This window comes from Lemur catta, chromosome 1, assembly GCF_020740605.2.
Source record: "Lemur catta isolate mLemCat1 chromosome 1, mLemCat1.pri, whole genome shotgun sequence".
Classification (NCBI taxonomy): domain Eukaryota; kingdom Metazoa; phylum Chordata; class Mammalia; order Primates; family Lemuridae; genus Lemur; species Lemur catta.
In genome coordinates, this window is record NC_059128.1 from 75,929,664 (window position 1) to 75,950,434 (window position 20,771).

The following is a 20,771-nucleotide window of genomic DNA, read 5'->3' on the forward strand; positions in this document are numbered from 1 at the left end:
GAAGGGAATAGCCAGTGATTGTATGTTGGTTTGTGTGTATGTGTTAAACCAGACTTGTCTAATGCAGATGTGGCCTATGGCCTGTGATTGCTTATTCTCTGAATAAGGAGAACCCAGCGAACTAGTTTCTTTCTTGATCTGAGGAATCACACAGTTCATATCAGGATACAATAATGGAACTAGGGTGATATCTTACTCCCATTTACCTCATGTCCATCTTTGCCATTTAGCACCTTGAAGATCCCTGAAAAGATTGGGTCTATGTTCCCTTGTCTCAGAAGAAAAAAATACTAAGATAAGTGGTATAGATCTAAGAAAATAGCATCTCTTGAATATTTAATTCTTATATGACAACTCTAACAGAAAGAGAAAAGGCTATTTTAAGTTGATTATAGCTCTTCTTTGAGTATCCTATACCATTGATGTTGAGACATTGAAACAATATCTAGATATCTGCATGATCATGGGGACAGGGGTACATTACAGTGATGCCAATAGTTCCATTACTTGGAACTTTTAAAGATTAACAGCCATGTTAATAGTCCTAAATGCTAAAATATGCTACAAGTTTCATAGTCTCGAAGTATGCAGTTAATTGCTTTGCAAAGTTATTGTGGTCTTATGTTTACTCTCTATGTACCTGTGATATGCAAAATATGAAGAGACCCTTGACCTCCAGGAGTTTACATTCTCATGGTGCTGCTGGTGCAAAAAAATTGCTTCTAGTTTAAGAACATTGCTTAGCTATTAATTATACCATATTTGGAAGGATCCCTTGGTGAACAATTTTAAAAAGCAGAGAGCTATGCTAAATTTCAGGGCATTGATGCTTGAGTTTACATTGTATTAGCTCTGCTCTTTATCATCTTTTCCCCAGGGAGCTGTGCAGGTAATGCTTATTAATGTGAATCAGAAAAGAAACCATTCTGCCTAAGAGCATCTTCATCTCCCTGTACCACCTATGCTCTTCTATGATATGGCTGTCAATAAATGGCCAAGAATACTTAACTGCACCATAAAACTGTACGTCTCTCCTTTCCCAGAGCTTTTACATCATTCTCTACTCAAAAGGGCAGGATTTGCATATAAGCCTTTTAAAATTGATTAGTGGGCCTAATGTTAACATTTTTATTTATGGCTTGTACCTCTGTTCTGAAGCAGTGTTGTGATAGATGTACAACATCTGCCTGCATTTCTAAGCAATTAACCCAAACATTCAGTTGAAACTTTGCATGTTTCCTTGTTATTTCCATAATTCCTCTCAATCAAGGGGTTTACTTTGCATGTTTGTTAAACTAAAACTGGGTCTGGTTGAAAGTGCAAGCAATATTGGCAGGCCCATAACTTGATTTTAGAGTACTGATACTCTAATGCATGGCTGAACATGTCCAGTGTTGTGGTTACTAGTAATTTTATATATGCGTTTATTAATAATGAAGCAATAGAGACTTAAACCAATAGCTTGAATTTATTTGGATTATTAGTTTTTATTTTTTAATTAAAGATTATCTTACTTCCATTGAAAATGGGAAGTAGAAGATAAACAGGGGCAACCATAAGACATTCAAACTGTCAGGAATAGGGCATAACAGTGCTCACCCTCTAACCTCTTTCCTGGTTCCATTAGTCCCCAAGCATGTTTGAAAACAAAAGGCACAAACTACGCATGTTGAATAAATAAGCTGCCATGGCTATAATATCAGAAAGGTGCAGAGTTCTAGAAAGGGTAGGAAAATAAAGATTGCCAATATGGAGTATATAAAATAACTGGGTATGGGGTTTATTTATGTTAAAATTTAGTAGATTAAGTTTGAGGTTTCTGAAAACTGGTATCTTGGAATTGAATTGAGTCAACACGCACATATTTCAGGTGTTTCAGGATTTTCAGGTAACTAAGCAACTGTTGTGGATGGTAGTGGTAATGACCAGCCATAAAGGACCTCTGCAAGGGAGACAGTCCTATTTGTAGGCATATTGATACATCTATGTTTTGGTTTCTGTTACTGTATTACATTAAAAAAATTTTTTATAGTCAAAGTTTTATCCTTGACGTTTAGTCAGACTGTACAATTTCTTGCCTAAAGCTTTTTTTTTTAAGTGATGGGGTCTTACTCTGTTGCCCAGGCTGGAGTACAGTGACATGATTGTAAGTCACTGTAGCCTCGAACTCCTGTGTCCAAGCAGTCCTGCTTCAGCCCGAGTAGCTGGGACTACAGATGCGTGCCACCACATCTGGCTTACTTTTAAATTTTTGTAGAGAACAGGGTCTTGCTATGTTGCCCAGGGTGGTCTCAAACTCCTGGCCTCAAGTGATCCTCCTGCCTTGGCCTCCCAAACTGCTAGGATTATAGGCATGACCCACTGCACCTGGCCCCTAAAGCTTTTGATCCCAGGTAAACAGGAGAAAGTTTTTTCACTTTAAAAAACAAGAAAATCCTTGCCATTTATTTTATTTGATGAATAAATAGATCAATTTATTATATAGCTTAAAATTTTCCTTGAAGATTTCTTACTTTGAAATAACCTTTATAAGTACAAATGATATGACAATGTATAAATGGGATTCATGTCTGAAAGAAGCCTAAATAGAAGAGAATTCCAGACTAAACTAGATGGTTTTCACTAGATTCCTTCCAGGTTTCATGTTCTATGATTGAAAAAAATTATTTCTCAAAATTAGTTTAAGTTCATATTCTTTGCTGTGGGACTTCACTGCAAATACTTCTGGGAATGAATTAAGTGGAATGGTAACTCTTCAGTGGTTCATAATTGAATTAGACTTCTTGTCACTGTGATGTTTGGTTTCCATTTAAATGTATGAAGTGAGGAGTCATATTCCAGATTTTCTCTTTGCCACTTAATGATAGCATGTCTGCCAACCGATGAAGATTTAAGGACAGAGTCTCTTCTGATTATTCCACTAAGTCTTGTCAAAATAGTTAATATTGGAAAACCAGACATCACAGATTTTTCCAGGAACTCATACTCCTAAACAAAGTCAGAATAGATATCTTAGAGTTTTCAGGTTTTGTCTCCCTTGGTGATGATACGCCATGCCATCACTTAAAATGTATTTTTCTTCCAGAGGTAAGAAAGGTAGTCTGGCAAGTCATTATCATCAATTTGTAAATAACAGTAGTAGTCTTGTCACTTACCTTAAAACCACCCATCTCTTGTAGTTAAAAAGATTAGTATTAGAGTGCCCTTCACATTATAGTTTACTTACTGTTCTGTATAATGTCCATATTATAGTTTACTGTCCTGTCCTGTAAGTACAGGAGTTGCTCACTATGTTTACTTGTTATCCTACATATTCTCCATTGCATCATTAGTATATGTTATAATGATGAAAGAATTTTATTGAATATGTTTGAAGTATTATAAAAGGCAGGTGGCTTTTTAATCTATGCATCTTTGGGATTTTGAAGAAGAAATTTTATTCTCTGATGTAAAAAGGAACTGTTACAAGAGTTGGAAACTCTGCACCTGTGTATATATATATATTTTTAGCAATAAAGCAGCATGGGCTGAGAATGCACTGAAATTTCATTGTGTGTTATTTGTTACTTGGAATGAGTAATTTCAAATAGTGCAGAAAACTATGATGGGAGAAGGAGCCTTTCCATAGACCTGTGGTCAGGTAGGCTCCAGACATCAAAGAACAGACCAAGGACAAGGTTTCTTGATACCTAGTTGTGGCAGTCTGTGGTATATGTTGTCTAGTGGAACAGGCAGCCATCTGAAGAAAAATGGGCATCCTGTTTCAACTGACTCCATTGCCCCGTTTTGCCAACCCATGTAAGATCTATCAACAAATAAATGTTTGGTTTCTGGTAAGGAAATAGCTAAGTTATTATATAATCATGACACACTATTGCAGGGAATCCTTCCTATCTGAATAAGATACAATGTTTAAGATGCTCTTATATCGAGTATGTAAATGTTGGCTTAGTTATTATCTAAAGAGGTTTTAACATTAATAATTAAAAGATGCTTCTCTTGATTCAGGAGAAAGGAAAGGTTTTTTCAAGTAAAGTAGATGTTACAGAGTTCCTTGGGACTGCCTATTGTCAAATGGGGAGGAACAAAGAAGCTATGTCGTTTTTGTCCATGTGACTACTAATGTAACTTCCTTTGATTTATGAAACTATTCATTTAATAAACATTTACTAGTACACTTCACTTTCCCAGGTACTATGGTAGATGTTGGGGTTATAAAAATGGAGATGGTTTCTAACATTAATTAAAAGTCTCAAAAATTTATAATTTCAATATGCAATATAATGCTCTTATAGCCACATGGAATTTTGAAATGCTTTTTTAACATACATAAAATTGCCTTTATGTTTATATGTGTGTATCCATATACATGAAGGTTAATAGCTAGTATTGAGCACTTACTATGTGCCAATAAAAAAACACAGCTCGAATTATATTAGATGTATTCATTAACTCATTTAATTACCACTATAGCTCTAGTTGCTGTTTTTATCCCTGTTTTACATAGAAGGAAATAAAAATAGAGATTTAATTCTTGAAGTTTATGGCTAATAAGTACGCAAGCAACAGTTTGAATCCAAAGTTTTGTTCCAGAACCTGGACACTTAACAGCATGATATTTTGTACCTCCCAAAAAAATGGAAGGGGAAGAAGTGTACTTTAACTCTTTATTTTATCACATATCTTTATCTGAATTTTTTCTAGAGTGAGCATGCAATTTGAAAAGAAAGAACCAATTTAAAGCCAGCCAGATTAATTTGCCATCAGATTGAAGCATTTAATTTTCTATTCTACATCTTAACCAAAATGGCAAATCCAGAGGTTAAGAAAAATAGATACAGAAGAACAGCTTTTTAATTTAGATAAAGAAAGGAAATTGTTGAGGTGGACATACCCATATATATATTAAAAACCCCAGGACGATTCAATATGATATTAGGTCCCATTCTTTAAAAGTTTTTCTAGTGCCCTTTATTGTCCTTGCTTATGAATCAAATTTGGCAACTCAAAAGCATATTTGCAAGCAAATCAAAATTTTCTCAGTATAAAACCTTTCTAAAGGAAAATGTCCTATATGCAGTATAAAGTAGAAAGAATCTGCCATAAAAAAATTGTACCAGCTACCTTTCAACCAAGTTAGCATCTATCTATACCACCACAACTTGGATATATAATTCCTTGATTATGCTAGTGTCATAGCCCCTCCTTAGTGTCTGCTTGTTGCCTTTCCCTCCCAATCTCCACAGGACAATCAAAATGAGGTTCTAAAAAAGTAAATTTGATCTGTCACCTCCCCCTTTAAAATTCTTCAAAGGCTTCCCATCGTTCTTGGGTTAAAAATAAATATCCTTGCACCCTCTGGTTTCTGGCTACCTTTACAATTCTTGCAGGCTGTCTTTTAATAGACCTCACAGGGTCTTGGCACGTGCTGCTATTCCTTCCATCACCTTATTAATTCCTACTCATCTTTGAGACCCTGCTGAAACTCCACTTCCTCAGAGAGGCCTTCCCTAAACCCCAGACCAGGTCAGTTGCCTGTTTTATGTGCTTGCAACACTATGTCCCTTTTCTTCAAAACCCTTACCACTGTCATAATTTTACATGTCTTTATGTGATTATTTGAATGTCTGCCTCTGACTAGATTATGACCTTTGTGAGGCTACACAGTGACTGTTTTTGCTTACCTTTTTTACCCAGCACTTACGCATAATAACTTATAAATATTTAAATGAATATTTTGATAAGCTACTCAGCCAAAGTGCTACATAAAGGAAAATTAGAGAAAAACAATACTTCAGTGAATGTTTGACACTTTGTTATTCCTTTCATTATTACCCTGTTAAGCTCAGTTTACAACAGAAAAGAGACATTATATATTATCCAGTCAATTTATTAAATATTACCTACAGAGTATTATGTATCTCTATTTCACATAAGAAAAAAATGATTTTTCAGTATTCATAACAACTGCTCCATGGAAGAATACAAGTAGTCAACATTAAACCCAACTCTACTTTCAGACCAACCATGCAACTTTAGATCAGAGAACACATAGAACATTGCATCCTAATTCCTAAATTTGCAGTTAAAGATGTGTTCAGAGATAAGTATTATGAAATTGGTAAGCTAAAATAAGTTCTTAAGTCAAATAGCTATTAATTTCTAATCTAAAAACAGCTTCACAAATCATTTGGAAAATCAGTGTAGTGGCAAACATAATAAACTACATTTCCCCCCTGCCCTCCATTCTTGAAGCCAGTCTTTTTCAAGAAAAGACCAAATTGTTGAAGGCAATAAAGCCTGAACCTGATACTTGAGCCTTGGTTCTGGATCAGTTTTCTGGCTTGGACTGGTCAAGAGTCACTTCCTTCAGAATCTTCATTAGTGAACTTAAGCGAGTATGCGTTAACATTATCTTCTCTTTCAGCTAGGAAGAGAGAGATACAGATATCAGGGCATCTTAAACTTAACTCCCAATTTGCTAATTGTAAATCCACTTCAAATTTAAGCTAGTTTATAGCTAGTGATTGGGAGCTGTCAATGTTTCAACACATTTAAGGAACACGTTCTGTTTCTCAAAGAACTTCATACAACAACCTAGTGCACAATAAAATCCTCAGACATAAAGTTTCATGTGAAAAAAGACCAACCATTGCTGAGCATCACGGCTTCCATGAGGACCGGAATAAAATGTGGTCAGAGAGCTTTGTGGAGATAGAAGAATCAGTCTTCACCTCCTTTTCCAGTGGCAAGAATTTAGCTTTTCTTTGAACCCTTTGTTAACAGTAACAAATACCTTTATGATTTGAATATTCTGCAAATGGTCTTCAAAAATAACTCTGGTTATTAGGTTTAGAACAAATGTTTATTGTAATTAATTAGGTAATTTTCAAGAGTTCTGTCACATTAGAACAACTACATTTAGAACCACATTTAGTGGTGTTCCTCAGCAAGGCAGGGGCACTGGTTTTCTGGTCATAGCAGCTTGTCCATCCTAGCATGGAATTTTTACCTACAGTCAAGCTAGGGCAAATGCAACTGGGTTCCCAATATTCTTGGCCTACCGTGCCTACAGTAGAATCAATACACTACAAATGGCCACTCTTGCCTGGAACAGAGCTTCGGCAACAGAGTAGGAGAATAAGAAATTTTAGTGGCCCACCCTTCCTGGGGAGATACCATATCCCTTGACTGGGACCTAGGAGGAAAAGGATTCCTCTGTTCTTGGCTGCACCTGCCCAGATGGAGCCTCCTTCGTTCTGTGCTGAGGGTGGGGAGTGGAAGGGAAAGAACAGGTTATGGCTCAGATACCACAGGCTCCCTTACTGTTCTTACCAAGATTTAGTAGATTTTCTTAAATATTTGTTTTTCTATTTGTTGAATGCCTTGAGGAAATTTTCTACAGACTTAAGATGGTTGTTTTCTTTTTAATTTTCTTCAGCTTCGTGGACCCTGTCATTCCAAAGTCATTTCCCATGTCAATTATTTTTTTAAGCACAGTACTTACTGATCTCATGAACTCATAGAGTAGGGAATGGTAAATTATGGACCATAGGCCAGCCTACTGCCCATTTTAGTAAATTTTTATTGTAACACAGCCATGTCCATTTGTTTATGCATTGTCTATGGCTGCTTTTGCACTATAATGGCAGAGTAGGGTAGTTGAGACTATATGGTCACAAAGCTTAAAATATTTGCATCTAGCCCTTTACAGAAGAATTTTGCCAACCCCTGGCTTAGAATGTTGTCTCATGAGCTTAGCTAGCTTTGTAAAAAAGCAAACAAAAAAATCACTGTTCTGTCCTTAATGTGACTCCTAATATTAAATTTTGAAAAATAAATGTCATTGGTTACAAAATGTGTAATTCACAAGGAATAAACTATTAAAACCACTAAAGACAAAATCAATAGTAAATTCTAAGATTGTTCTTTTGAGGATAATAATGTTATACCCACATTTTTACTCACAATAAGTCTGCAAGCTACCAAAAAAGCTTTCTCCAATTCAAAGCCATCAACTGCTCATAAAACCCATTTAAATAAGAATTATTAATAATTGTTTTACCGCACTTTCCTCTGAGACTTGGTAAACAATTATAAGGTAATTGCAGAGAGGACAGCTCTAAGCGAGATGTTGATGTCCATTCCCAGCACAAAGGCGAATACAGGAATGCAGTAGATGAGCAGCTTTCCCTTCTTCCTAATTTAGACCTTAAAATATGGCTTTAGTATTTTGCATTGTCAATAAAGAAGGCCATACCAAGTATAAAGGGTTATTGAGTATCACACCATTTCATCATCCCCTAGCTCATTGGCACAAATTATCAGGAGTAGTTTATATTAAAGGAACTAAGAACCATCATGAAATTTTACCTCTGCAATCTTTTCTGGTAGAGGTATATTGTGAATATCCATCTCAGATACATTTACTATGGCTTTTGTTTTTAAAAGATAGCTAAATAGAAAATACAGAGAGAAAACATTAGTATCATAGCACAGTTAAGATTATCAATGAACCAAACTTGCCATCTAAAGAAAAGATCTGTCAAGCAAAGCCTGCCCTCTTAACTGATTTCCATTTCAAAACTCATGATGTACAGTTAGCCCTCTATCAGCAACCATGGATTTAACAAACTGCACTGAAAATATTTAAAAAAAAAAAAAATGATGGTTGTGTCTGTACTGAACACATAGACATTTTTTCTTGTCATCATTGCCTAAACATTATAACAACTATTTATATAGCATTTGCATTGGATTAGGTAGTATAAGTAATCTAGAGATGATTTAAAGTATATGGGGGGATATATGAAGATTATATGCAAATATTACACCATTTTATATCAGAGACTTCACTGTCTGTGGATCTTGGTATCTGCGAGGATCTTGGAATCAATCTGCCATGGATACTGAGGGATAACTGTATTTTGTTGGGAAAAACAAATTCTCAATAAACAAATCAGAGAGGCTCTGTGCCTCATCCTACCCCTTCCCAGAGACAAAATTATCTCAGGATAAACTGAAGACAGAAACACGGTCTTATGAATAATGATGATGAGTATAAGCTTCACACTCCACCAGCAGATCTGTAGCATAGTCTGAAGGAAAGTAATCACATTGTGAGAATAGTGTTGGTCGCCTACTCAGTGACCATTCTGCACAGCTTTCTTGCTATCAGAATCCAGATTTTGTCTAGGGCAGCAGCAATGCCCTGTCCTAGCAGATGAATCATAACTGTTCTAAGCCAACTGTAACAAGCCTATTTTTTAAATTTTTATTTTTATCTTTATTTTCTGAGACAGTCTTGGTCTGTTGCCCGGGCTAGAGTACCATGGCGTTAGCCTAGCTCACAGCAACCTCAAACTCCTGGCTCAAGCAATCCTCCTGCCTCAGCCTGCTGAGTAACTGGGACTACAGATCTGTGCCACCATGTCCGGCTAATTTTTTCTATTTTTAGTAGAGAAAGGGTCTTGCTCTTGCTCAGGCTGGTCTCAAACTGCTGACCTCAAGTGATTCTCCCACCTTGGCCTCCCAGAGTGCTAGGATTACAGGCGTGAGCCACCACATCCAGGCTGTAATAAGCCTATTGCCACATATTTACTTTCCCAGCTTAAGGTGATCATGTGACATAATTCTGGTGACCACGAATAAGGAAATTTATGCTGATAAAAGGAGATCTTTTCTTGTGTTCCTATACTCCCCATATCCTTTTCCTTCCTGTTGAGGATGCTACTGTGGATAGATGGAATGATTGTAATCGTAGCAGTCATCCTGCATCCAAGAGGAAAAGGCCCAGAGAACCAGAGAGGTGCTGAACCAGAGCCCTGTGATGGTTGAGCAACTAGATGATTTCTGGAGCAGCCAACTCCCCCCACCTCTTACTAACGCCACTGTCAGTCAGGTTTTCTGTTATTAGCAATTAAATTCATTCTCACTTATAGAAATTTATTATCTTCCCAGACTCATGCCACCAATACTTTCCTAGTTTCTACTTAATTAAAAGGAATATATTGATTTTTGATTCAACTCATTTTAAAGATTAAGAAATTAATCAAAATCCCATAATGCTTTTCAAGTTTATGTTAAAATTTTTTATTTTTACTTCCCTAGCAAAAACTCAATTATAGCTCTTCTAGGACATTTACTTATACCTGTTTCCAAAAAAGATTTGAGATTACTAATAACACACACTTAGGGATACTTTTTTTTCCTCTTTAAACTTAATTCTTTTTTTTCTTTCTTTTTTTGAGACAGGATCTCACTCTGTTGCCCAGGCTGGAGTGCAGTGGCAGCATCAGACATCACTGTAACCTTAAGCTCCTGGGCTCCAGAGATCCTATAGCCTCAGCCTCCAGAGTAGCTGGGACTACAGGTGCATGCCACCACACCAAGCTAATTTTTTTTTTTGTGGAGACAGGGTCTTGCTATTGCCCAGGCTGGTTTCAAACTCCTGGCCTCAAGCAATCCTCTGGCCTCGGCCTCCCAAAGTGTTAGGATTACAGGCACGAGTCACCATGCCTGGCCTTTTATCTTTCTTTTTCTTTTTTTTAAATACAGACAGGGTCTCCCTCTGTCACCCAGGCTGGAGTGCAAGGGCATCATCATAGCTCACTGCAACCTCAAACTCCAGTGTTCAAGCAATCCTCCCACCTCAGCCTCCCAAGTAGCTAGGACTACAGACGTGTGCCACCATGCCCAGCTAATTTTTTAAATTTTTTGTAGAAATGGGGTCTCAATATGTTGTCCAGGCTGGTCTTGAACTCCTGGCTTCAGATGATCTCCTGTCTTGGCCTCCCAAAGTGCTGGGATTACAGGGGTGAGCCCCTTTTCCTGGCCCTAGGTATCTATTCTTGATCCCATACCTGGGAGTGGTACCACACATGATAAAAACACCCACAAGACTGGCTATGGCATGGAGACAAACCGAAAAGGTGTCTACAGTAACATTTTGCAAAAGCTTATTACCTTCTGTAATTTTCTTTAATGAAAGAATTCCCTCTGAATTGTTCTAAGGTATGATTAAGACATAGTAGGATTATAAGACATTTAAAATGATCATAAAGTTATGAGATTATATTTTCATCCTGGCTTTAGCATCTTTTTTCACCCTTTTTAAGCATCCTCTTTGGTACAAACACTTTGTCTTTTCTAGAAGATCTTTTAATATTAATTTGATGAGCAATATCTAAAGCTACTCACCACACCATTTTGTCACTGGAAAGGCAGAAGTGACCTCTCAAGGCAGCCAGGGCAGCATGGGTAGAATATAGATGGAAACCAATGGGAATCCCACAGGGACCACAGAATAGAAGGTTGTAAGTGCTGGGGGAAGGAAAAAACAGAATATGGGTAAGAAAGAACATCAGAGAATTTTTGAAAAACAACTGGTCTCTGGAAGCATTCCTGTCACCTAAGACATAAGTGAAAATTATGCCATAATAGGAATAAGACTGGAAAAATGTCACATTTAACAAATGTTGGCTGGGTGCAGTGGCTCACGCCTGTAATCCTAATACTCTGGGAGGCTAAGGCGGGAGGATTGCTTGAGCTCTGAAGTTTGAGACCAGCCTCAGCAAGAGCAAGACCCCATCTCTACTAAAAATAGAAAAAATTAGCTGGGCGTGGTTGCTCACGCCTATAGTCCCAGCTACTCAGGAGGCTGAGGCAGGAGGCTTGAGCCCAGGAATTTGAGATTGCATGTGAGCTATGATGACACCACGGCACTCGCCGAGGCAACAGAGTGAGACTCTGTCTCAAAACAAAAATAAAAACAAAGGTTAACTCATTTTAGTTAAATCATACCCTAGATTACAGATATCCTAGATTCTAGCCACAAAAACAATCATGGATGTACAGTTGTCACTTCAACAGAGAAAGGTAATTTACCCATGAAAAACAGCTAACTAATCTAACATTTAAACATTTAAAATACAAATCACCATGTAAATTGGCTACTATTATATCAATTCACAGTTCATGAAAAATTAATCAAGTTGATTGGGGCTTACTAAACCACTTATTAATAGAACTAAAATCAGGATTTTTCTTTTGCAGATATATTTAAAAAAATTTAATGGAAAAAATACCCATGCTGAATGCAAAAGAAACAAAGAAAAAGGAATCCCATTATCTTAGCAAGCCACCTTGCTATTTTCTTTCCCTTTATGCTCTGAAAGATTACTGAATGAGGAATCAGATGTTGATTTTAGCTCTTGTTATGATACTGGAGCAAGTCATTTATTGTATCTGCTGGCACATATCCAAATGTTAGAAAAAAACATTTTAATAAAAAATTAACTATTTCATTATGCATGTATCAAAAGCAATTTTAAAGTGGTTTAGTAAGGGAAAAATTATTTACATAAGTATAGTATACTGTGCAGAATTCTATTAATAAAAGAAAGTATAAAAATCACAAGGCTGGCTGGGCACAGTAGCTCATGCCTGCAATCCTAGCATTTGGGGAGGCTGAGGAAGAAGGATCACTTAAGCCCAGGAGCTCAAAACCAGCCTGGGCAACATAGCGAGACCGCGTCTCTACAAAACAAGACAAAAAAATCATGTGGGCATGGTGCTATATTCCTGTAGTCCAAGCTACTTGGGCAGCTGAGGCAGGAGCATTGCTGGAGTTCAATGTTGCAGTGGGCTATGATCACACCACTGCACTCTATATCTAGGGACAGAGCAAGACCCTGTCTGAAAAAAAGAAAATCACATGGCTAAAAAGAAATATATTTAAGTCAAGAGATAACAATAAGTAACAAAATATATTAAGGCCAGAGGCAGTGGCTCACACCCATAATCCCAGCACTTTCAGAGGCTGAGGTGGGAGGATCACTTGAGCCCAGGTGTTTGAGACCAGTGTGGGCAATATTGCGAGACCCTGACTTTACAAAAAAAATTTAAAAATTAACTGGGCACAGTGGCGTGCACCTGTAGTCCTAACCACTCTGGAGGCTAAGATAGGAAGATATCTTAAGCCCAGGAGTTCGAGGTTGCAGTGAGCTGTGATCACACCACTGTACTCCAGCCTGGGCAACAGAGCAAGACCCTATCTCTGGGGGAGAAAAAAAAACAAAATATATTATATTTCTTTGTAATAACAAGTCCCACATCACACATATAGTACTGTAATTTTATGAATATGGGTAACCAAAAAGCAAGGCATGAAATAAAGTTGCATTAATTTGAATTAATTCCACATAGTAATTAATTAGTTCTGACAAAGCACAGTACTTATAGACAAATATCTTAGAAGAAACTAATATATAGAACAATGCAATATGTAAAGAAATCCCAACATTACGCTTATGCATGCAATATAACAGAAATATAGGCATATGTCAGTGATACTGTGGGTTTGCTTTCAGACCACTGCAATAAAGTGAATATCACAACAAAGCAAGTCACAAATTTTTTGGATTCCCAGGACATATAAAAGTTATGTTTACACTATACTATAGTCTATTAAGTGTTCAGTAGCATTATATCTAAAATACAATGTACATACCTTAATTAAAAACTACTTTATTGCTAAAAAATGTTAATCATCTCAGCTGTCAGCAAGTAATGATCTTTTTGCTGGTGGAGGGTCTTGCCTCAATGTTGATGGCTGCTGACTGATGAGGACAGTGGTTGCTAAAGGTTGGGGTGGCTGTGGCATTTTTTTAAATAAGACAATGAAATTTACTACATCAACTGACTCTTCCTTTCATGAAAGATTTCTCTGTAGCATGTGATGCTGTTTAATAGCATTTTACTTGCAGTTTCTTCCAAAATTGGAGTCAATCATTCTGCTTTATCAAGTAAGTTTATATATAATAATATTCTTTGTTGTCATTTCAACAGTGTTCACAACATCTTCATCAGGAGTCGATTCCATCTCAAGAAATCACTTGCTTTGCTCATCCATAAGAAGCAACTCCTCATGCATTTAATTATCATGAGATTGTGGAAATTCAGTGACATCTTCAGGCTTCACTTCTAATTCTATTTCTCTTGCTAGTTCTAACACATCTGTAGTTACTTCTTCCACTTAAGTCTTGAACCCCTCAAAGTCATTTTTTCCAAACTCCTATTCATGTTGATATTTTGACCTCCTCCCATGAATCATGAATGTTCTTGATGACATCTAGAATAGTGAATATTTTCCAGGTTTTCAATTGACTTTGCCCAGATCCATCAAAGGAATCACAACCTATGGCAGTTATAGCCTTATGAAATATATTTCTTAAATGATGAGATTTGAAAGTCAAAATTACTGCTTGATCCATGGGCTTCAAAATGGATGTTGAGTCAGTAGGCATGAAAACGTTAATTTCCTTGTACATCTTGGGTGACCAGGTATATTATCAATGAGCAGTAAATCTATTTCTTCGTATCTCATGGTTTCTACAGAGATATTTTGAATCTTTTTTTCTGACAGTATATCTCAACAGTGGGCATGATTCAGTAAATCATGCTATAAACAAATGTGCTATGTGCTGTCATCCAGGCTTTGTTGTTCCATTTATAGAGCACAGAGTAGATTTAGCATAATTCTTAAGGGCCCTGGGATATTAGGAATGGTAAATTGATCATTGGCTTCAACTTGAATTCACCAGCTGCATTAGCCACTAACAAGAGTGTCAGCTTGTCCTTTGAAGACAGTCACTGACTTCTCCTTTCTAGCTAAGAAAGTCCTAGATGGCATCTTCTTCCAATATAAAGCTGTTTCATCTACATTGAAAACTTCTTGTTTAGTGTACTCACGTAAATCAATGATCTCAGCTAGATCTTCTGGATGGGTAACTTGCTGCAGCTTTTCCATCAGCACTTGCTGCTTCACCTTGTACTTTTATGTTAGTTATAGAGATGGCTTCTTTCCTCAAACCTCATGAATCAACATCTGCTATCTTCAAGCTTTTCTTCTGCACCTTCCTTACCTCTCTCAGCCTTCATAGAATTGAAGCGAGTTAGGCCCTTGCTCTGAGTTAGGCTTTGGCTTAAGGGAGTGTTGTAGCTGGTTTGATCTTCCATCCAGACTATTAAAATGTTCTGTACCAGCGTTATCACTAGAGTAGCGCTTTTAATTTTCTTTAAGAACTTTTTCTTTACATTCACAACTTGGCTTTCCGTATGCCTTCCTCACTGAGCTTAATCATTTCCAGCTTTTGATTTGAAGTGAGAGACTTGTGACTCCTCCTTTCACTTGAACACTTAGAGGCCATTATAGGGTTATTAATTGGCTAAATTTCAATGTTGTTGTGTCTCAGGGAATAGGCAGGCCCGAGGAGAGGAAGAGAGATGTGGGAACTGCCAGTCAGTGGAGCAGTGAGAACACACACAACATTTATCAATTAAGTTTGCCACCTTATTTGGGTGTAGTTCATGGCACCCCAAAAGAATTATAATGCTAACATCAAAGATCACTGATCACAGGTCACCATAACAGATATAATAAAAAAGAAAAAATTTTTAAATGGTGAGAATTACCAAAATGTGACACAAAGACACGAAGTGAGCGCATGCTGTTGTAAAAATGGTGCTGATAGTCTTGCTCAAGGCAGGTTTGTCACAAACCTTCAATTTATAAAAAAAATGCAGTATCTGCAAGGCACAATAAAGTGAAGCACAATAAAACAAGGCATGCCTATATTTCATTGAATATTAGTACACAAGGAAAAGAAAAATCTTACTAAATTCAGATAGTGAAATTAATGATACAGCAGTGCCTCTGTGGCTATGGAATCATAGTTTATGATTAAAAATTTTAATTCCCACAGTTTGCCTCTGATTATTTCTATGGTCTGTGGCTCCTTATTTTTGTTAAGAAACTTACCACAGTAGGTAGTAAGTCCCTACCCATACTCATAGAGTGGCTTTGGGTTACCTTGCTCCACCATTAAGGGTTAGCATCATCTAACTCACAGGGCCTTCCATTCTTACATTGGATCATGGACATTGGAAGATTTCATTCAAAGTGCATACTTCTAATGTACTGGCAAATATAACTGTTTCTCCATTTCCTTATCTGTAAAATGAGGTCAACTAGATTATAAAATCTTTTCGTTATAATATTCTGTGAATCTACAAGACAATAGGGGCCCGGCGCAGTGGCTCACGCCTGTAATCCTAGCACTGTGGGAGGCTGAGGTGGGCAGATCTTTTGAGCTCAGGAGTTCAAGACCAGCCTGAGCAAGAGCGAGACCCCGTCTCTACTAAAAATAGAAAGAAATGATCTGGACAACTAAAATTATATAGAAAAAATTAGCCAGGCACGGTGGTGCATGCCTGTAGTCCCAGCTACTCAGGAGGCTGAGGCAGTAGAATCGCTTGAGCCCAGGAGTGTGAGGTTGCTGTGAGCTAGGCTGACGCCACGGCACTCTAGCCCAAGCAACAGAGCGAGACTCTGTCTCAAAAAAAAAAAAAAAAGAAAAAGAAAAAAGAAAAGAAAACAATGTACTGTACTTACAGTCAATATAAGCAAAGTTCCATTTAATACTGACACTTAACAGTTGAGTACAACAAAATCACAGAGTAACAAAGCTATTTCTAAGTGTCAGCACACCATAATAATGCTTTTTGAAATTAGCTACAATAAACCTTCTACTACCAGTAACAGAATAATAAACTGTAGGTACAAGAAATAACCTTGAATCTACCTTGGAACTTTGAATCTAGGAGGATATCACAACTGAAAAGCTCATGCCAATTTTAGGATGTTTAAATATGGGAGGGGGAGAATATATCTTAGAATTAATCAAATATGGTAGATTGAGAGGGATCAATATCCTTCACATGCATTATTGAGATAAAATTAAAATTAGAACCCAAGTCTTCTTATTTCAAAATTTATGCTTTATTAGCTATATCAGTAATCATCCTCTTAATTCATTCTCTGATCCCATCTAGGTAATGAACACAAATGCTCTTTAAAAAAAACATCAACTTGTCTTGAGCTGTGCCATTTTATTATCCTCTACATAAGTCCCATAGCTCTTCTTATTCCACAAATACAGAAACACACGGGACTTTCCCTACAGTGTTTTACAAAGCATCTATACCAGCATTGTCTAATGGGAATATAATGTGAGCCACGTATGTGATTTTAAATTTTCTACTAGTCTTGCTTAAAAAAAGAAAAAGAACAGGTGAAATTAGTTTTAAAATATTTTATTTAACCCAATTTGTTAAAAATGTCATTTCAACATCTAATCATTATTAAAAAGTGATCAATTTTTCTGTACCAAGTTCTTGAAACCTGTAGTGTATGTTTTGCATTCACAGCATATCTCAATTCAGAATGGCCATATTTTAATAGCCACATGTGGCAAATGGTTACAGTAATGGACAGCACAGGTCTGGATGCACTATCTTTCTCTCCAAAAGGAGATTCAAGGAGCTTCTGCTTCTGGCCCCATATCACCCAATTCCAAGCAGGCTTCCTTCTCTGTCCCCTTTGAATGGGAAGGAGACTCCAATAGCAATAGGGAGTGTCTTTCAGTTGGGAAAGAAAAAGGGAGCTATGGGTCTAACTCAGTTTCATGTTTGTTCAAGCTGCCAACCTCTTCCTGGTTACTGGGCAAAGCAAACTAAGAATTCCTATACTTTTGGCCGGGCGCGGTGGCTCACGCCTGTAATCCTAACCCTCTGGGAGGCCGAGCCGGGTGGATCGCTCGAGGTCAGGAGTTCGAGACCAGCCTGAGCAAGAGTGAGACCCCATCTCTACTAAAATAGTAGAAAGAAATTATCTGGCCAACTAAAAATATATATAGAAAAAATTAGCCGGGCATGGTGGAGGCAGTAGGATCGCTTAAGCCCAGGAGTTTGAAGTTGCTGTGAGCTAGGCTGACGCCACGGCACTCACTCTAGCCCGGGCAACAGAACGAGACTTTGTCTCAAAACAAACAAACAAACAAACAAAAAGAATTCCTATACTTTAATCCTAAAACTGAACCAAATTGTGGTCAAAATGAATTGTCTTGCTGTGAAAGCCAACACTCAAAATTGAGGATTCAAATACACCTCTAATTTGAAAAAGTAAAAATAAGGAAAAATAAGATTAAAATTAAAAAAAATTGAGGAGCCTTGTAATACCAAACTCATTGAGTACTTTGTCACTTGTAAATCGCAGTACTGGCAAGATGCAAAGTTTACAAGGCAGTATTTTATTTATTTATTATTGTGAGACAGAGTCTCACCCTCTTGCCTGGGCTAGAGTGCTATGGGGTCAGCCTAGCTCACAGCAACCTCAAACTCCTGGGCTCAAGCGATCCTCCTGCCTCAGCCTCCCAGGTAGCTGGGACTACAGGCATGTGCCACCAGGCCCAGCTAATGTTTTCTATTTTTAGTGGTTTGGCTAATTTCTTTCTATTTTTAGTAGAGACTGGGTCTTGCTCTTGCTCAGGCTGGTCTCGAACTCCTGAGCTCAAGCAATCATCCAGCCTCATCCTCCCAGAGTGCTCGGAGTACAGGCGTGAGCCACCGCGCCCAGCCCTACAAGGCAATATTAAAGTACAAAACATTCAACTTGTGTTTTTCTCCAGTTTCTGGGGTTACAGAAGAATTAGACTTGCCATAGCTTATTACAAACTCCACATTAAATGCAAATTTAAAAGTCCCAGTATCTCAAAGGACTGTAATTTATAGTATGTTATTCTCACTATAAACCAAAAGGATATTTCCTCTTTTTTCCACTGCTAGACATACCTTTTTTAGCCTCACTTCACTTGTACATGCCACTAGGGAGATGTAGCCCTCAGAAAGATCTTAAAACCTACACACAAATATTAATATAACTTTTCCATTTCATTAATACATCAAGTTTGTACAAGAGTCAAAGAGGTAAAAACAGCATCCTATCCTTCAAATATACTGTATTAATGGAGTAACCTTTTCTTCTAGCACAACATAGGAACAAACTGTTTTCTCCTCCAAGGTCCTCAGTCTCAGGTCAGGGACTAAGGACCCGGGAATTCTCAGTACATACCTCCCTTTGAGGGAACCTTCAATGCCAACTAGGAAGGGCGCTTCCAAAAGGACGTTATTTGTGACTCCTAGGAAGACAAACACGGGTCAGAATCTGTACTTCTGCGGGCCTTGAAATAGAAATCTTCCCCCATAGACAGACCCATCGTGGCCATTAAAAAAACAAATCAAGAAAAGACTCCCCCATTTCCCGCCCCTATCCCCCAAGTCAAGGGGTTAATGTCCTTACAAATCATCCTGTTTTCTTCCCCAGCTGGTTTTCAGCCACCCAGTGAAGAAAGCCGGAACACACCCTCGGGCTCGCCTCCGCCTTTCCCAAACGCCGCATCCAACTCACTGGAGAAGACCACGGCCCCAAGGGACCGCGACAGGTCCCAGGCGAAGTGCACCGAGTCGGCAAGCACGGCGTGGCACTGGGCGCACTGGAACACAGCGCACCTCTCGGGCTCCAGCCACCACGGCAGCTGCGGGCCAGCGGCAGGCTCCTCCGCCTCCAGCCTTGCGGGGCCTAGAGGCGAGGATCCCTTCACTACTTGCGTGTCCCATTCCATGGAGGTTGTCAAAGAAGGTTCGTCAATCGCCCTCCTAGCGCCATCATTAAAATCACCCTCAGGCCGCGTTGCACAGCGCGAGCGAGGCTGTCGTGGCCGAGCCGCCATCTTCCAGCAACCGGCGCCTCGGTTTCGAACACGCAGCAGGCCCCGCCTCAAGCACTGTTCCTGCGTCCTCATTGGACATTGTGGGCTGCGGGCACCACCGCCTCACAGACCCTTCGGCGCCTGCGCGTTGGTGAGACAAGGGGACGAGCGGGCGCCAGTTGAGGCGCGAAATCAGCCTTCCTATTGGTTCGCGTCAGAGACCCCCGCCTTCCAGACATTTTCATCCAATGCAAGTGCAATGTTCTTCATTTAAACTGAGTATAAAGTCCTGCTTGGTCAAAAGTGAGCGTGGCGCCAGTGTTTTGAGCGGTACTGTTTAGATTCGGCTGTCCATCTTCTGCGGATCGACTGGATTGCGGATCGCGATGACCGTCCCCTCCCTGGAGGAGCTGGACTCCTTCAAGTACAGTGACCTGCAGAACTTAGCCAAGCGTCTGGGCCTCCGGGCTAACCTAAGGGTACGGGGCTGGCGGTGCAAGCCGTTGGGCCGGCGGGGTAGGAATTTCGGGGCCTCGGGGAGACGCGCTGCGAAGGGACTGAGCGGGCTGAGGTAGCTGTCCCCGCCCCTGGTGCGGTAGATTTGGTTCACGGTGGTCCCAGTCAGAACTCTGCGAGACGGAAGAGGAGCCAAAGTTTACACCTCCTTTGAGGCTGACTTCTGGGGGCTCACATAGGCCTCTGCTCCGAAAGGGTTGGTTGGTTTGGGTTTTTTGGAAGTACTCTATGATACTTCTCAGGGCATTGATTAGGAAACGCAGGCCCCCAAAGCCCAAGGAATGCCGGTTAATTTTAAGCAGTTGAACAAATAATTGACTCAGCTTCTGGAAAACTCCAAACAATAACACTTCGGCAAATTGTAATTGTGCCCATAATCTCTTGATATTTTATTGAGGAACCTAACAGGAAAAAAATGGCTTTTAGGGGGCCGCCCGCAGGGCATAAATTTTTATAATTCACCCCTCCTGATCTAGTATGATCATTTATTTATATCTCTGTTGCGGTGGTCTCTTTCAAAACCGCTAAGGTCTTTGACTCCGAGGCTGCAAGATGTTAGGGGAAAATGTGAAGTTTCAATACGGGATTGGAGTTTTATAGATTCTAGCTGATATTTCCCACATAATACTAATGTGTACTCTGGAGATT

At 38.8% G+C, this 20,771-nt stretch overlaps 2 protein-coding genes across 5 annotated transcripts in view; one reads left to right on the plus strand and one right to left on the minus strand.

Moving 5' to 3' along the window:
- Positions 1-5,874: 5,874 nt before the first annotated feature.
- On the minus strand, positions 5,875-19,672 carry OIP5 (Opa interacting protein 5). Of its 3 annotated transcripts, none has more exons than XM_045537050.1 (5): positions 19,307-19,672; positions 18,971-19,037; positions 11,200-11,322; positions 8,374-8,455; positions 5,875-6,427 (listed from the first exon to the last, which is right to left on the minus strand). In XM_045537050.1, exons 1-5 carry the CDS (start codon positions 19,626-19,628, stop codon positions 6,332-6,334), a joined length of 690 nt encoding a protein of 229 aa, XP_045393006.1. In that variant the 5' UTR covers positions 19,629-19,672; the 3' UTR covers positions 5,875-6,331. The 3 variants fall into 3 exon arrangements, with proteins under 3 accessions (XP_045393006.1, XP_045392943.1, XP_045393086.1); XM_045536987.1 differs by having other exon boundaries at positions 19,262-19,649; XM_045537130.1 differs by lacking the exon at positions 8,374-8,455 and having other exon boundaries at positions 6,341-6,427; positions 19,262-19,649.
- The window catches only part of NUSAP1 (nucleolar and spindle associated protein 1), a 30,542-nt gene continuing 29,352 nt past the window's right edge, over positions 19,582-20,771 (plus strand). The window contains exon 1 of one of the 2 annotated variants that reach the window (XM_045536887.1): positions 19,582-20,086. In XM_045536887.1, the coding sequence (XP_045392843.1) occupies positions 19,994-20,086 (93 nt within the window). In that variant the 5' untranslated portion in view covers positions 19,582-19,993. The remainder of the gene's footprint in view (positions 20,087-20,771) is intronic. The other variant, XM_045536808.1, reaches the window with a different exon arrangement.